Source organism: Plectropomus leopardus, chromosome 12 (assembly GCF_008729295.1).
Source record: "Plectropomus leopardus isolate mb chromosome 12, YSFRI_Pleo_2.0, whole genome shotgun sequence".
NCBI lineage: Eukaryota > Metazoa > Chordata > Actinopteri > Perciformes > Serranidae > Plectropomus > Plectropomus leopardus.
In genome coordinates, this window is record NC_056474.1 from 25,109,384 (window position 1) to 25,127,729 (window position 18,346).

The 18,346-nt window shown below is 38.5% G+C and overlaps 1 protein-coding gene across 2 annotated transcripts in view; it reads right to left on the minus strand.

Moving 5' to 3' along the window:
• LOC121951200 (ATP-dependent 6-phosphofructokinase, platelet type-like) overlaps positions 1-16,163 on the minus strand; it is a 32,418-nt gene extending 16,255 nt beyond the window's left edge. For both annotated transcript variants that reach the window (XM_042497440.1, XM_042497439.1), the window contains exons 1-11: positions 15,951-16,163; positions 8,783-8,856; positions 6,275-6,352; positions 5,543-5,732; positions 5,287-5,452; positions 5,047-5,091; positions 4,651-4,759; positions 2,307-2,402; positions 1,482-1,574; positions 1,240-1,365; positions 324-388 (exon numbers count right to left, since the gene is read on the minus strand). In XM_042497440.1, the coding sequence (XP_042353374.1) occupies positions 324-388; positions 1,240-1,365; positions 1,482-1,574; positions 2,307-2,402; positions 4,651-4,759; positions 5,047-5,091; positions 5,287-5,452; positions 5,543-5,732; positions 6,275-6,352; positions 8,783-8,856; positions 15,951-16,059 (1,151 nt within the window). In that variant the 5' untranslated portion in view covers positions 16,060-16,163. The remainder of the gene's footprint in view (positions 1-323; positions 389-1,239; positions 1,366-1,481; positions 1,575-2,306; positions 2,403-4,650; positions 4,760-5,046; positions 5,092-5,286; positions 5,453-5,542; positions 5,733-6,274; positions 6,353-8,782; positions 8,857-15,950) is intronic.
• Positions 16,164-18,346: the final 2,183 nt, after the last annotated feature.

Consider the following 18,346-nt stretch of genomic DNA (forward strand, 5'->3'; position numbering starts at 1 on the left):
GGTTAGTCAATGTGAAAAATCCACAATGGATGTCAGCTCTGTCAAACAGCAAATGCCTTTAGAGTCGATCAAAAATCAATGAAAACACAGCTTAACGGGGCACACTGCTCAACAGACAAAAGAGCGAGTGTTACGAAGAATCTGTGCAAGAAAGGAATATCATACAAGACCTCTGATTTAACAGGTACAAAAAATTCATGGCTGCTAGCTCTTTATTAGCTATTTTTAAGCTTCTTATGTGTCCAACCTACCTTTTAAATGTTTGTAAACAAATTAATCCATTATGTGATCATATCAAAGTAGTTGAAGTTTAAAAAAAATACCTGCCACGCAGTCTCACTGCCTCTTCAAATTTCTTCTCATCCATGGCCTTTTGCACCTCTTGAGTCTGAAGACAAAACATCAAAAAGCTTCTTCATCATACAAGTCAAAATCTGCTACGTGTTAATCTTTTCTTTTGGGTAAGGTTTCTCTTATCCCTTTTCCAACAGAATGGGATTGGTGAATTTCTGGTTCCTGCACTTAATTTTGAGCTGCTCAGAGTATCTTGACCAAAAATAAATTGCCTCAGAACCCAAAAAGTTGGTTCCCAGCTGGAACCAAAGAATAACAGTTTTTTCTTAACCTGACATGCAAACCATGATGACATCAGTGGGTGTGTCATATTCTACAGGTTGTAAAAAAAGTCTTGCACGTAAAAGTCTTCTGTGTCATGAACATGATCCACAATCTTGCTACTACTGTTTACCTACATTGTGCACTGTGCAACGCCCTCCACTGATAATACATTCTGCCACAAACTGGTGGAGACAAACACTGGTTTACAAGATAGCACCAAAACTCCAAGAGTCCTGAATGGAACCAGTTCAGGACCCAGAACTAATTTAGTGGAAAAGGGATCAAAAGTGTGTTTGACCGTGTCAGTGACATGCTTACTGTCCAGTCTGTGTTGCAGGTGAATGAGGGAGGGGTTTTGCCAAACTGGGAACAACTGGGCCAGGTGATTCTGAGCGCTATTCCACCTCACTCCTCTTAAACCACATGCAGACTACAGGAATTTGAAATCTCACAAAAGTCACATTAACAACAGATATTTGGACTGACTGAAGTGATAAATAGCTGTTTTAAAAAGGGTTACAGCAGACAGGTATTGGTGTAATTTCATTTTCTGTACTTTACAGTGTGCTCTTGGTTTCCGCATGGCATCTGTCTCTCCAACATGCACACACACACACTTACCATCTGAACACACTCCATAAGTGGTAGTCGAACAGCCTGGTTTCCAACCAGAGACACAACGCAGGCTGGGGTAGTGGCAGAGGCCTCCAGTAGCGCCAGCACTGCCTCCACGCCCATGCGACTGGCCTGCAAAGGTCATTTAAAGGTTAATAGTGAGCAGCAAGATGTCTACACTGTTAATCAATAACTGTGTATTTTTAATTATGTTGCCATAGAGAAGTATTAAATACACTGTGACTTACCAGGATCCTGTCAAAGGCAGAGGGGGTCCCACCTCTCTGCACGTGGCCCAGGATGGTGACCCTGGTGTCAAAACCCAGGTTACGTACCACCAGCTTGATATGGAGAAAAAGCGAAGTGGAATGACAACATAAATTTATCGTTAAAGGCTCAATAATTGAAATGCATACAAAAATTTCCTGTAAAATCTAAACTAAATTATTATATTTTAACACATTTCAGTGCGAGCTATAACATGAATTGTAAAATGTTAAAAAATTACAGATATACAGCATGAAAAATGTATCCTTACAAACAGTTGCTCCTACTTAAGTTTAAACACATAAACAATGCAACTCAGCCATTTAATAGAGCATAATGTATCATTAATTATTTGTATAATTTCGTAGCACCGTTAAATGAAACAATCTAAAGGAAATGTAGAAATAAAAGGGACCATGAAAGTGTCAAACAAAAGAGAAAAAACAAAAAACAGAGGGAGAAATCATGCAAAACATCTCCTGTCATCTCAACGTGTGCCAAATAATGTGCATGCATGCAGCAGTGAACTTGCAGACATAAAAAAAATAAGGGTGCAAAGTGGGATGAAAATGGAATAACATATTTCTAAATGCTTGAAGCATATATGGAATTCAGTATACATTTTTTTTTAAAAAAACTAGCATGAAACATAGAAAAGGTGGAAAGTCAACACAACAGTGACAAATAGGACATGGAACTTTGTGGAGTGTGCTCCCAAAAACAAACCGTGAAGGGAAAAAAAACCACGTGCTTCTGAAGGAGGGATGTGGGTCCGTGAGGCGACCAGGCCTCTCCACTGTACTTACATCCTTGATATAATCAGGAGTAATTGCCTTGTTGTGGCAATCTATGGCACCCTCAGCTACAATAATAATGTTGAGCCTTTTCTTATCAGCACGGTTCTAAAGGGATATAAAAGAAGCAAAAAGCATTTAAAACATGACAGAAAACGTTTTGCATCGCCAAAAGCTGGATCTGCTAATGGAGGATAATCAGCTACTGTCTTCAAAGAACACCAGGCCGGTTTAGCAGTCACTTGCCACACTGCATTAAGAGTTTCACATCTGCAGCTAAGTTGACACATAAATTTTCAATGAGATATGCTAGCAATGCGGAGAAACTGAAGGGCAGATGAAGAATTTCCTTAAAATGCGACACAAGAAGTAATCTCAGACAGAGTATGATTGGCAGCACATTAAACTAGTTCTGGTGAGATATTAGACAGAAGAGTTAGCCTAAAGATACCATGTTTCAGGTTTCAAACTCTCAGAGCTGCTAAGGTGGCTAGCAATCTCCTTCTTTACCTTTTTATAGCAGTTACATATGACTTAGATACACATTACTGCCACCAATTGTTAGTCAGTGGAAGTGTGTGAAATTGAGGGATGTCTTAGGCTGGAGATAGAAATGCTGTTTCACCTTGCGTTCCTGTACACATCCGGCTGCATGCGGTTGCATCATTTTTGTATATATATACTTGCCCATACACAATGCTATACTGGACAATACCTCTAGAGGGCACACTAGAGAGCCCAGGCCGTATCAGTATTGCCAGAGGTAAAATAACTATCCCACTTGTATGATAATTTTGCCCTCTGTACAATGTACAATCAATTATTCCAAAATTGCCGTAAATCACGATAATTTGACCATTGTGACACTTACATATCCTGGCTCCTGCATCTGTGTTTACACATCACTTCTCTCATGATCTCCTTATTTAGCTTTATGACAAATAAATCTACCTTCTACTTTTTTTTTTACAGCCAATACAACATCAGCATGCTGGGAAAAAAAAAACCTGATGTCAGCTGTGGGCCGAGCCGTGTTGACTGAGAAATAGCTTCTCTCCAATGGGTATGGGTAGATTTGTTGATGTGTCAAAAAGTTGTTATGATGTTTGTTTACAATAGTTAATAATTTAACCTATTCATTCTCATGATTGTGACTCGTGTACGGTATTTTTTCTCAGAATGCGCCTGCTGTTTATATACATACTGAATCTCATGTATGCATTGCGTTATTTTTGTGGACGCATACAGCCGACACCCCAAACCGAAGCAGGGGACGTGTGGCGGTCATCATGCATGCACGCATGTGTACTTAGCAGCAAGTATATCTCCGGCCTTGTAGCTCCCACACTTACCAAAAAGGCCAATGTATGAAGTATCATTTTAAGAACAAACATATCAGTCAAAGATGAAATTCAAAATAAATGGCATGGAAGCACCATCAATCAGCTGTGTGTTACATGTCAATTATTCTTGTTTTCTCACATTTTGTCGTGGTTGCAGTGCATCCTGATCTATTTCTGCCATTAAAGGGGTCAGAATTGTCTGACAGATTTTTTTCCAGAAAGAACACTGGTGCAAAATGGCAGCTAAAGACGCTACACTGACACCAAAACTTGAAGTTGTTTTTTTTTTTTTTTTTTGCAAATATATAAATAGAGACCTTCTCTCAGAATGTGGCAAGTGTCTGAACTAAAGGCAAAACTCATGTCGCTGAATTTTGTTTACAGACATATTGTTATCCAGCAGTTGGTCCAGCTTCTGGTTTCCCCTCTGCGTCAGTGTGAGACTGAACGCTACTTACATCCTTTACAAAATCTGAGGTAATGGGCTGTCCTTGTCTGTCAATGGCTCCTTCAGCAACTATGATAATGTTCAACCTGGAACCTCGAGATCGACTCTGGACAATAACAAACACACTTACTGCATGGAATCCACCGAAAATTCAAATGTCAGTTTATGCTAAAAATTTACTGTTAAAACCTAATTTTACTACTGAGTACATACAATAACACCATTTACATTATATAGCAAAAACATTCTGTATTGTTACTGAAATTATGTAATGATCTACTGTCAGACTGTTGAAAAGTCTTCAAGAACTCTGTGTTTCAAACATTAGAGATGTAGTTCAAAGGTTGTGGGTTTCGAGTCCCACCTGAGTTGCAGTTTTACAGTGTGTCATGTTAAAGACATGAGCGTGCATGAATATTTATCACAAACAAGCTGCTGTTTCATACTTCAATTCCTTGTGGAAATTTGATTGATGCTGTTTTCCAGTGGAATCATTTTTATGCAGAGTGTGTGTGTGTGTGTGTGTGTGTGTGTGTGTGTGTGTGTGTGTGTGTGTGTGTGTTACCTCAGACAGTTTCTGACACATGCTATCCTCCCAGCCATCCTCAGGAGGCATTTCAGGGATAAACACCCAGTCTGCTCCGCATGCCAGGGCACTGACCATGGCCAGATATCTGTACACACAGACAGACAGACAGACAGACACACACACACACACTTCAGTATTTCCAAAAAAATACTGTATTGTTAATATTGTAATAAGTATTTTTGCAGAGCCATGATTGTTATTTTATTGAGACTAAGCATATGCAGACAAATTTTTCACACCATATACCCTGCTGTTATAGATAGATAGATAGATAGATAGATAGATAGATAGATAGATAGATAGATATACAGATAGACAGATATGTTCTATTTGTGTTGTGTCTCTGTTTCTCTGACAGTGTGAAGTACCTACCCGCAGTGCCTGCCCATGACCTCCAGCACAAATGTCCTCTGATGGCTGAAAAAAAAAAAGAAATGTCAAAAAAGTGAAACCCTGTGGACTCATCTTTTAAAACACATTATCGTCCTCTTTATGGTTTATATAAGCGAGTCTTTTAATGTCTTGTCTTGCTACGTCTTATCATATTTTGTCAAGTTTTTTTTTTCAATGTCTTGTCACATCTATACTTGTCTGCTCTCAGGATTTGTTCACCTCTGAGCAGTGGTCATGATGGCGTCCACCACCTCGATGATCCTGTGCAGTGCCGAGTCAGTGCCGATGGTCATGTCGGTGCCGCAGAAGTCGTTGTCGATGGAGCCGACCATGCCAACAATGTGGAGCACAGAGTTACTGCAGGCTGCCTCCTTATCGATCACACCTGAAAGACATGAGAGGGCAGGAGAAAAATCCTCTTTTAACCTGTCGAGTTAAAGTGGTGCGGTATGAAATCCCTGCAGTGAGCGCTCACCTTGTTGGACGAGCTCCTCCAACAGGCCGCTCCACTCCTCTCTGAACAGGTTGGCTCCGGTCAGGCTGCCGTCTCCACCAATCACACACAGGTTGGTGATGCTGCGCTTCACAAGGTTTTGCGCGGCTTTCAGGCGGCCCTCGCGGGCACGAAACTCTTTACAGCGGGCGCTGCCGATGACTGTGCCACCCTGGAGGAAAGACAAAGTACAATCTGAAATCATACTAGTCTCCTCTACTGGCTCAGACTGAAATATAATCCCTGTTTTACCTAGGGAAACATGACTCCTTAATGCATAATATTAACAATGTTGCTCATCTACAAAATAAATCTTTTCACTGTCACACCGACTGTAATCCACTTTACACAATAAAAGTCTGATTATGACAAACAGTGTAAAGGTCTAATTCGATCACAGTCTCATTTGGCTGAAGTTTAGTTGCTGAGTCACTACCAATGATCATCATCACAGATGTCCACCAACACAGCAGACACTCCGCTGTTTTCGGCCCAAGCACAAATACTGCTGCTCCTTTGTCAGGAAACATCTCACTGTGCTTGAATATACGGCGATAACTGCAACATTAACAAAGAGTCAAATCTTTAAGTGAGAGCTGAATTTAAGGGTTTCCTAGTTTACAGCGCAGTAGAGGAAACATGGGTAGTTTTATTTCAACCGGATGGAATTATACGAGCGTGTGACCTGAAACAACAGCAGAAAGTTCTGCTCACCACTTGCAACATGCTGGAGACGCTTTCCCACGTTGCCTCTTTGATGTTGTCTCCTCCATCCACCATCCCCTGGTACCCCTGAGAGGAGGAAAAAATATGGCAAATGTTCAGTGTTACTACTATTCTCATGATCAAATAATCTGTCAAGCATTTTGATGTGATTCTCAATTGTTGTATTACGCCTGGAGGGGATCATGCATTCGTTTGTGTGTGTATCTGTCTGTCCGCAGCATCTAATCTACTTCTAGCAAATCAGCCAAACATTTTTTAAATACTTTTTGTAGACATTAATGACCCTTCTTGGCTGCAGTGATTTACAATCTTCAATATTTTATTGACTTTTTTATACTGTCATTGACGGTAAAAAACTGGCATCCATGAAAAAAGGTTTGGTCTCATTTTAAAGCAGTGCATCTTCAGATTAATCCTATACCTAAAATGTTATGAGTCACTAACGTTAGGCTCTATACGAGATTAAGAAATCCCTATTTTTGTTATTTTTGCTGCCATCTTGATAGTGAGGGAGCCAGTAAGGGCAACTGAGTGAGATTTAACTCCAGACACACCTGGCAGAGATCTGCACTCTACTACAAGCACTTTTTGAGGTTAATTACTTATTTAGTCTCAAAAATGTCTTGTGTAAAAAAAAATTATTTTTTTAAAAACCCAAGAGACAAAACTGACCAAAGGGCACCTGAAAAAGGATGATATGGATAGATGTTTACATGCATCAATGTTACATGATCATTACTCATTTTATCAATTTATCGATATATATCAATGCAGATCGTTGGATTGTTACTCCCCTAAAAAGTATATGCAAAATGTTGCTTTGTGCTGTCATTGAGGGAAAAAAAGCATTTTGTATTATTTGAAATGAGCAAAGTTTGTATGTTTTTTTTTTCAAATAATTAATTGATTAATCAATTGTTAATTGTATCAATAATATACTAAGGGAAGCGCTTACAAGTTGCAACCCTAGATCCAACACAATATATGTTTGAAAACATCATAATTAAAAACAAATTGTGACTTAAAATACTCTTTTGGTGTTAGCAGGTTTTTTTTATTTTGTTTTTTGCTTACACTGTTCTACTTTTTTTTTTTTTTTGGATTCACAATGATGTGTACGCTGCTACAAACTACTCGCCAGAGTCCAAACCAAAATAAAGGCTTCTTGGCACTCAGCTGTCATTACTCACAGACCAGTGAGAATATGAGGCTGATGGGAATGACAGTTCAGCCAGTGAAGGATGAAGTCTGCCCCTGGTAATCCACTTATATCCACACTGAGACTTGATCATCTCTCTCTGCCTCCGTCACTGCCATCAGTGGTGTCATGCCAATTCAAACTGAACATATACCCTCAGACTTTCAATATCGAACAACTCTAAGATATTAAAGAAAGACAGAGTTGTTGTTGCTTTTCCTTTCTGATACTGAATCATGAGATGTCTGACATTGCACATATGTGGCGCTGCCCCCCGAGCCACAGCTGCACAATTTCCCTCTGGGGATATTTCATAAATGAGAAGCTATGACAGAAAGAAAACACAACACAGAGACAGGCCCAGAATCCAAAACTCATATCCACAAAGGGAAGATGAAAGAGGTTCATGTTTTGCCTAACAAAGCACTGTGACATGCATCACATTCACAATAACACGTTTGTTAATCAGAGCACCTTTACATGACAATAAATAACAGCTTTTTGTTGACAACGTTACTATAAAATGCCTCTGAGGACAGAAACCTTTTGTCAACCCTTAATTTAAGAAATATTTCTCTGATTTTCTATCAGCTAGTATCTAGTATGTGTAGATGAACTGTGCTAAACTTCATCTAAGCAGTGCCCAGATATCCCTTCACACCCCACAGCCAACCTCCTCCAAACGACATGGAGTAGTTTTGCTGACTCAGAGATCAAACGGTAAAACTAAGGCAGCGCTCATAAAATATAAACCAAGATTCTGTTACTGACATGTATATTTCTTGCCTCAAATGTTTTCAGAAATATGTTTTATCTATCCTTTAACTATTATACGAGATCCAGCGGCGGCCATTGTTTTACCAAGATCAGTCCACATTTCATCATAAATCAGCGGGAGCGTCTGGTAAGGTGTGATGCATTCTGGTAGTTGTAGGTTTTCTGCCTCCTGAGCAAAAGCGTCCTTTTTTTCTGTTTTCTCTGGTCATGTCACACCACTTTCAAAAGTATTTGCATCTTTCTACTGCAGAGACGGCCTAGTTTTATGTGAGGACTCTTTGTAAATTAGTGAAATACTTCTTTAAAGTTATCTGGATGTAACTTTAAGGTGACATCCAGATGACGCATGAATCTATCACCAAATGCAGAATAATATCAGAACTTTAAGGCCCGCTGGCTTTCTCAAAGATAATCACAGCCCAACGAGGAAGCATCGTCAGTACTAATTTAGCTCACTGTCGAGTGTGACAGAGACTGCAGACTCCCCGGAGGCCACGTCTGGAGTCTGAGTCATGCCTCACCTCGTGGATGAAGTAGACCTTTGCTCCCACGTAGATGCCCATTCGGACTACAGCCCGGACCGCTGCATTCATACCTGGGAACGGATAGAGAAGAGTTAGTGGTTGTCACGGAAACAAACAGTCTTTCCCAGTAAGCATTCTTGTGACTGTCATGATGTGTTTGACATTACAGGTGTGACTCACCAGAGGCCTCGTGATACATATTGTGCCAATACTTAGGTCACCATACAGTTTTACTGCAATTTTAAATGTGCTGCCATTGCTGAGGATTAAAGTAACATATTTTGCAATATATTGAGATTAACAACCTTTTTTTCAACTGAAAATGATGTCCCCAAACTTTGCCAATATCTGTTCTGTTTTATCTGATAAGATTAAGTTTTAAGTTTGTTCATCTCACTTCAGACATGTTGATTGGGGCAAATTGTATCGAGCCAGCTGAAAAGCAAATGATTTTAGTTTTCTAGTAGCATCCAAAGTTTAATTTTGAATTTCAACATTCATTATTTTATGATGCTTATGATGATATGCTTCCTTCCTACATTTAACTTTGAATATTATATTGTCTTTTAATAAGGTCAATACAAAGAGAAAGAGACTAATAGTTATCATAACAACATAAATAGGGAGTGGCAGGAGCAAGACAGACCAGCAAAGAACAGTAAAGAGAGAGAGAGAGAGAAGGGCGGAGCGTCCCTGACGATGCTTTGCCAGATTACAAATGTGTCTGATGGAGCACTTAGTGAAATTAGAAACAACACAGACAATAAATCAAAGTTTTACTTAACCCTTTGAAACTTGAGCCAATTGGTCTGATTTCTTAAAAAAAAAAAAGAAGGCAATGAACAATGACAGAAGATATAACCCCAAAATTAAAAAGAAATTAGTAAAACAGTGGATGAAAATTACCAGAAAATTGGCACATGAAACAAAACAAACACATTTTTTTAAAGGCAAAGTTTTTTGGAAAAGTGCTTAAAAAATATTATTTTTGACATATTGTAAATATATAATTAAAGTTGCTCACAACCTTTTTTTTCCCATGTTTTTAAATAAAATCCCACCAATCTGCTCAGGGTTGAAGGGGTTAAGCAGATAGAGGCTAACATCCTAATATCCTGGTATCGATTGAAGTTTTTGATGTACAACTGAACTGGCTGAGAGAGGGTATATCTAGTTAATGTCTTGTTGCTTCAGCAGTGCAACAGATTTGCGCAGATTGAAAGCTGCGATTAAATAATGAATGATCCTAATGGAGAAATTTGATATGGTAAGCAAATAATAAAAGATCGTTGCAAAGGAAATTAGACTGCAAATGAGAATTACGGCTGCAACTAATGATCATTTTCACAATCAGTTTGTATATGAGACTCATTTTTTCACATGTGATCAATAGTTACGTCTACAAAATATCAGAAATTCCAACAAATGTCCATCATTAGTTTTCAAAGCTCAAGGGGATGTCACCAAATCTCGTTTAGTCAAAAGCCTTCAAATCCTGAGGGGTCTCAAAAGCAGCTCACTGATTATTAACAAAGATTTCTATGATATGATGCGTACTGATATGACATGATGACTTTTATACATGCAAGAGGCACATTACATCTTCCTGAGCCCGTTCTCTGTGGCAGTATGAGAGAAACCAAGCGCTGAGCACAGCAGGCACCAGCTGCCCCTCACAGCCGACAGAGCTCTCTCAGCCAAATTTCTTCCCACACCACATGCTTTAAACAACCCAGCCCATTCACTGGCCCATGTCTGCAGAATGTGCACGGGATGTGACTACTCCTTGGATGACAATGACATGATTTAGGCTCTTTTCAGACAGAAAACTGCTCTGCATGAAACAAACATAGGCCAATAAAATGTATTTCACTGCGGCTGGTGACGCTGCTACAGGCTCTGGAATCAAAAACAAAGAAACACAGGATCATCTGGCAAAACAGTTGAACCTGGCTTGTAGATTACTTTGCAACATGAACAGTGTGTCTCTGCTGGTTGTTTACCATTTAACGGCCACTACAAATGTTAGATAAGAAACTCAAGTGTTTGTTGCAGCAAAAATCTCTCTATATAAAAAAGCTATAATGTCAAAAAATTCAATTTGCAAAAACCCAGTTATGGTTAAGGGCTGTCAAAGGGTTTAATAAACCCCAGGAGGTCATAAAACTTCATCTTTAGGCCTGAACTAGGGCTGCAACTGATGATTATTATCATAATTGATTAATCTGCATTTTATTTTCAGCCCAAAGATATTCACTTTCCTATCACATTGGACAAAACATGCAGCTAATCCTTAAGAGTGAGATGCTTGAAAATGTTTTCCAAAATCATTCAAATGATTAATTTTTTTTTTTAATGCTGCAGATTAGTTTTCTGTCAAATTGATCAATTATTTCAGGTCCAAATTAAACTTAACAATCCCATCAATCCACAGAAGACTGATCGGATTGTCTCGTTTCCAAAATGAAACTGCTGCCAAGCAAAGCTACATTTTTAATCCCAAAGATATTTTTTTGTTTGTGTGTTCTGATAGTATGTATATTCTGCTCTCTGTCACCTCATTGAATTAAGTAAATAAGGTTTCATGCAGCATTTAATGCACAAAGGGGGGTTTCCTTCAAAGAAGAAACACAGTGTGCAAGCTGCGCTGATGGGACAAGCTAGTGTTGCTAAGAGACCAGGACAAAGCTGACTGGTTGAAGTGGATCTGTGCAAACATGTGACATGAGTTTAAATTGAACAATGTTTTTAATGAGTTCAACAAAACAGAAAAAAAAAATGTAATAATAATAATCTTTTTAGTGATAAGGAAGGTGTGCTGTCATGCTGATTTAAGCACATTCTAAATGTCTTGCTGACCACTGAGATTGCTTGGTCGAAACTACTTGTTTAATTTGTATTTAATACAATTAGCAATACAACTATGTCTTAAAATTGCCATTTTTATTCTAATTTATTATGTAATTTTATTCTAACACATGCACATTTCAAATTACACATTCTACATGTTTAACTACTGAAAAATCCTAATTTGTGTTACCTACAGCATGTCTACTTTGTTGTAGCCTTGGTGTTTTTCTTAGTGTATTTCTGCTAAATACTTAATGCTAGGCTACTAAAACTTAGAAAAAAAAATATTATAGTAATTTCTAAAACTAGTGATTTTAATCAGATGTATGCAAGCATGGAATATTTCAGAAACTTTATATATATAAATGCTGAAATTAGGACAAAGCATAAGGGCCAGTTGTGAATATTGCACCTGAAAGGTTTGGTAACACTTTCTATGAAGACCACATTTATGAAAGCATTCTTAATGGACTATAATATATAAAAGTGGGGGACATAATGATGATATTGTTGGTGTTAAGTGTAATCATTTTCATGCATTTATAAAATGCTGCATCACAAGTGATTAATACCTAACACACTGTATGTGTATGGAATCATTTGAAAATGCATGTAAAAGACTTAAGTCTGACAACCTTTCATATATAAAGACAATGTGTCAGGTCAGATAGTTTTTTGCCACAGAATCGGATTTTGCAAAGACTGGGGAATTTTCAGGGTCACTATTTGCAAGATTATCTTCAAAAAGACAAAAAAAAAGTCGACAGAAACTATTGCAGCCCTTGAAATCCACAGTGAGTATGCTATAGGCTGTAGCTAGCTAGCTAACCACTGGCCCCATCCCAAACAGGGTATTTGCAAGCTAAGTTAGCCGCTGGAATGTTTTCTATTAGCCTACAAGCTTACCGTGTGTTTTAGCTGAAGATTGTTTGGCTCAAATATACATGATTATGGGATAAATGAATGTTGATGCTCGCAACTTTTTTTCAGGTGAACCTTACAGTTAGCTTACAGGCTAATAACAAACAATCCAGTAGCTGACGTTAGCTTGCAGGTCGACCATACAGCGGTTAACTAGTTAGCTTACCGCATACAGCATACTTACCAGAGATTTCGACAGCTGCAGCAAGCTCTGTTCTTATTCACTTCTAAACTCAACATTGTCCTCTTTTTCCACAGTCCAAGAGAAATGTAGCTAAAAACGCAAATGTCAACAGCCGAGTTTACCTGACCGAAGAGGCAAACCGGAGGCAACGGTTTCAAGCCAATAAGAGCACAGTAGCGCTGGCCTACTACCCAATCACAGCACAGGAGAACTAGACTACTAGCCAATCAGAGCACAGTAGGGCGGGACCAAACGCCACACTCCCGCTTGAAAAGAAAATAAAAACAGTCTCCGCTCTCTTGTGCTGTTGATACAGTATACAGCCTTTGGATTTCAAGGGCTACAATAGTTTAAGTCCACTTTTTTTTTTCTTTTTGAGGCTTACAATCTTGCAAATAGTGACCTTGAAACTTTCCCAGTCTGTAAAATCTGATTCTGTGCCTAAAAACTGAATTCTGACACATTGTCTTTAGAAATCAGTGTCACCCTTAAGTCTTTAAAATGCTTTTTTCAAAGTTTTCTAGCGTATTGAAGGCATTTAAACAAAAAATTTTTGTTTAAATGGTTTGGCAAATGTTTAATCAAAACTGAGACTTTCAACATGATATACAGCATTTTTTTTTGTCTAGTGAAAATTAAAATAAAAAAATTCTTTGCAGCTTTTTAAATGAATGAATTTGATCAACAATCATTAAAATAAAACACAGACACAAATAATTGCTAAAATGCCAAACATCGCCCCGATAATTGGCCTGTTGTATCTGACACCTACTTACTACACTTGACTGTTGTTGTGGGCATACATGAGTATAGATACAGTATTAAACCCCATCCGTCAACCTCTATTATGTGTGTTTATGAGTCTAGTCATAAAGCATTATAATTATCTATATATAGAGATGGAGTCTTCATAGGAAATGTTACCAAAGGGGTGTATATAGGTAATTTTATGTCAGTAACAGCAGCACTTTTCGAAGTTTTAAGTTTTTGAACTGACATCTACCCAAGACACAGGCTACATATGAGACATTACTTTCTCGGGTAAAGAATTATAGTAATTCCCTTTGTAAGCTTGTTTCATTTGATTCAGTGACAGAAAAGACACATGAGCTAACAACTATACAAACAGCTTTGTTCAGTGGCATCTTACAAGCTCACAAGGAAATCCCTCCTCCAAACCAGCAGCCAGTAGTTACGAATGGAAGAAAATCAGGACACGTGATAAGTAATGTATGTGAATCACCAGGTGCAATTTCAGTTAAATCATATATGCAGTCAGGAGGAACATGTGCCTTTACATGTTATTACTACAGAGGTTAACATCCAGCATGGGAGCTGATCTGCTGCGATTCACTGTGGTTAGACTGAATCACTCCACTAAAGGCACATGCTGTTATGTAACGAACAAACAATAGCTGTCAACCTACAGCACTGCATATATACAATTCAGCGCACAATGTGGATAGAGCACAGTACAGCAGCCTTTATAGATGGTTATGAGTAAAAATACATGTTTTGATGATGTTCCAGGAACATTATGAGAGGATGGATGAGTGACACAAAAATACTGTTATGTGTTATGAGATCAGTGGGCTACTGAAGACATCTGCTCCATCCCCGGGGAGATAGACTATGAATATTATTTGTACATCAATGACAATTTTATATAATAAAAGAAATTGCTATGGGTAACATTTTAAATGCATGCCCATTTATTTCCTTTTATTTACTACCACTTCATGCTTCACCGCATACTCGCTGCTCCTCACGTAGGCGGCACGAGCCTCCTTGACAAGATGAGTAAGTTATCAACAAACACACCGGAACTCCAGAGACGACGGCTTCAAAATAAAGGTACTACAGCGAGAACTTGAACGCATGACACTTACTGTGAAAGGTTATCTCGGGGATCGGGGTGTTTTAGGCTGGCTACTTTAACACTGGTCCTCTCGCGACTCATCCTCAGTGATGCAAGATACGTGTCTTCACATTTTTCCTCATAGGAAGTTCATTTGATCACTATTACTTACTTTAAGTTTTCAAAACTATTACGTATCCAAACAAATGAGGTGGTTTTCAGGGATTCTTAATACGCAGCAAAACTCTTGGCAAGCCTAAATCATACAACACAATTAAAATCCTATAATGTAGACCTGCAGCAAGGTCATTACATAGCCTTCTGACAGGACACATTAAGGAAACACTGCAGAAACTAAGGTTTTAGTAATGATTCATTTGGGTTGGTGATTCAATTATATGTTTTAGTGGCACTGTGGATGCGCACAGGGACACAAATGCACGCACAAACCAACATGCGTCATTTATGCTGCAGGCAGCACAGTCTATATGCATAAGTGCAGGATGTACATCCACCGTGTATATAAAGAGGATGTCTTTTTAATTATTAAATTATCACGATCACTTGTTGATATTAGTGCTGCTTTCCAAAATAAGGCACCTGTTCCAATCTGGATTATTTTTAGCAGGTCTGGATTATGCATATGTTTTAATATAACACTTGTTATCTCGTTGATGCATGTTGTATATGTTAAAATAAATGAGATGGGAGTGTGAATGGGAGCGTCAGCTGTTGCGTAACCAACGCTCAGATTGATTTAACACCCTTTAGGCTAAATAATTATGGTAAAATCGCGAGTGGATGCACAATGATCAAATACATACTACTAAAATAAACCAACGTTGCTCTCCTTGATGCACTGACACGTTCAAGCCGCACCTTTACTGACTTACTCCACAGGAAAATGTAACTGTAACGCACTGGGTCTTTACAAGCTTGCACCAACACATCCATTATCGGACATATCTTTGGCAACCTTGTTTTTGTCATTTCTCCGATTGAACATGAATGACTAACGTTAACAGGAAAACCCCTCAGTAAAAATACCTTGCTACAGTGAAAGATGCTGCAATATTTTGCCAACCGTAACATTTAGTGCAAAGTGTGATATTTAATCTAGCTAAACTAGCTTGACGTTCGTGATTTAGCGTAATTCCTGCTTTGAGAAAACCAAACAAAAACAATGTGCTTTATTTAGCAAAAACTGTCTCACGTCGCCAGTTGAAAACGGAGTATTTTTGCCTGTTGTATCTTGGCAGCACTTTGCACTGTAACTGATGAAACTGGTAACATTAGACAGGGCTTAGGCAGCAGGGGTGTCCGATAATGGAACCCAATCTACACAACGTTACCTTGGGCATCTCCTCCGCTGGTCAGCACTCCGATGGATTTACCAGCTCCGGACAGATTCTCGAAAAATTTCCGGGTGTCCTGCCGCTTCGGTACCGCTGCGCCAGCCATGCCTGTTTCCGACCCCTGTCACCTGCCCAAAAAACTTAAAATTAAACTCCACAACCCGTCCAACAACGGTAAGTGACACTGATAGACGCTGAGGCTGAGCAGAGATACTGGAGTAGGACTGCAGTGGTTACCGCCCCTCAACATGCACGTACACACCCACTGACCAAAGATCGTCAATAAGTCACGATGACTCACTCCGTGCTTTACTGGGACAACTATGAGCACATACACACGGAAAACATATCCAGAAGGTAATAATAAAGTATATGTTAATATGATTATGGTTCCCCGCAGAGTGGTCACGGTTCTAGGAAACAAAGTCCAGTTGACTTCCCCTTTTTTAAAATAATAATTTTGTGGGCCAAAATAAGTCAGGGAATTGATAATGATGGCAACTCAATTGAACTTCAAAGTCGTATTTGCCAAAAGTGGAACCCTTCTATAAATGCCATTGTTTCTGATATGCAAGACTATAATACAGAAATAACACAGTTGCTTTAAAAAAACTGAAAAGTTAAATTCACAAACAATGAGACATGCTTAATTCAACAAGCTTTGCGGCTAGTTTATTATGCTGGCTAATGTCAGCAAACTTTAGCCAGGTATTGCAGCTTAACTGACATGTCAGCTAGTTGACTTTCTGGCTTTCCTTTTGCAAATGTTACACTGTGTTTTTAACATGTCACAAATCAAAGTTTCATGTCAGAGATTAACATTTTGATGCTTTCATTAGCTGGAAGGGAAAAAATGTGGTGCTATTGGAGAACATATATATATTATTAGTTAGCTTCGATAATGATACAGTTTTAGGATGATGGCACAGTTTTTGCTCCTCAATTTTCTGAAAAGATTTTAAAAACCCAAAACAAATAAATAAGTAATTTTAGAAAATGAACGGTATTTCAATGTGCTGTTTCCCTGTAAAAAATAAAGGAAATGCTGGGTATTTATGTATTTTTATATAGAACAATTGCAAATTTATGTTAGATTTATCTCTTTGTAGTTCTGGCTGTGACCAGCTGATTCACTTGCAATTCAGTTCCCAGTTTACGGTCTGGAAAACGAACTAGAGTGAGAGGTCTTTAGAATGTACGTCCTCATTCGTCCTTCACGAGCCTCTCTTCAGAGCCAAAGCCAGAGAGCCAATGACGAACCTGTATCCCTGACTGACAGGTTATTTGTCCAATGGATATCCAGATCACGTACTGCGATAGCACATTCCAACCAATTGCAACCGAGATTGTGGTCTTTCACTGAGGAAACAATGCACTTAGAGTAACAATTCATAAAATTCTCTGTAATAAAAACACAAAAAGATAGTGTTGTAATAGTGTGGAAAGTTGACACAATACAACGAAAAGAACATATATTATTAGATGAATTATGTAATAGAACTGAATAATAAAAATCTAAGATATTACTAAAATAGTTCTGTGGGTAACCTACTTAGAACATCTCTTTGGCCAGAAGTATTGTTCATGTGAATCCCTATCATACACCAAAGTTAGGTTATATTTGTATTTGTATGTCACCATTCTAAAAATAAAAGAAACTTTATGATTGTTAGAACTACAGACTGAATTCCTCACCTTCTATGAAGTTCATGACCTTGAGCAATTGTTTGCATGCAGCAAGTTTTATCTCAATGACGATATCTTTTTTACATACAGTATGACAATTCTCGCTTGTCGCCAGCCAACAGTTTGTGTATTTCATAATAATATATTCATGACAAAAAGGTTGAGACACTTGTCATATCGCTGCTTGCAGACAGTGGAGCTGCTGTGTGATTAGATTGGAAGGGCTACACAGAGGACATCAGCTGCTGGACAAGTTTCAAGTTCCTGAGCAAGGCAATGCAGAGTGTATATCTATGTGTGTGTGTGCGCACACCCGCTTGCAGCTCAAATGTGCCCTTGTATTTTATGTGGTAAATCCTCCTGACTTAAGTCATTTGGCTGCCTCTTACTTCTCCAAATGCAAGTTTAACAGCTGAAATGAGGAACTTCTTGAACACCACATGAAACTGAGTGTGTCATCACAGACAGTTACTTAGCCAAACTGTGTCTTCTTATTTTAGATTCAAGATTTATATTAATATGTATGAATGAATAACAGGGAAATATGTATAACGCTGTAGAAAAAGATCAATATGCCATAGGCTGCACTGCAAGTCAAAGTAAACTTTAAGCAAAATATTTAGGGGGCAGTGATTTCGGGTTGAGTGGTCTTAGGCCAGGCTAGAAGTTGAGCACACCAAAAAAAAAAAAAATATATCTAGCAACTT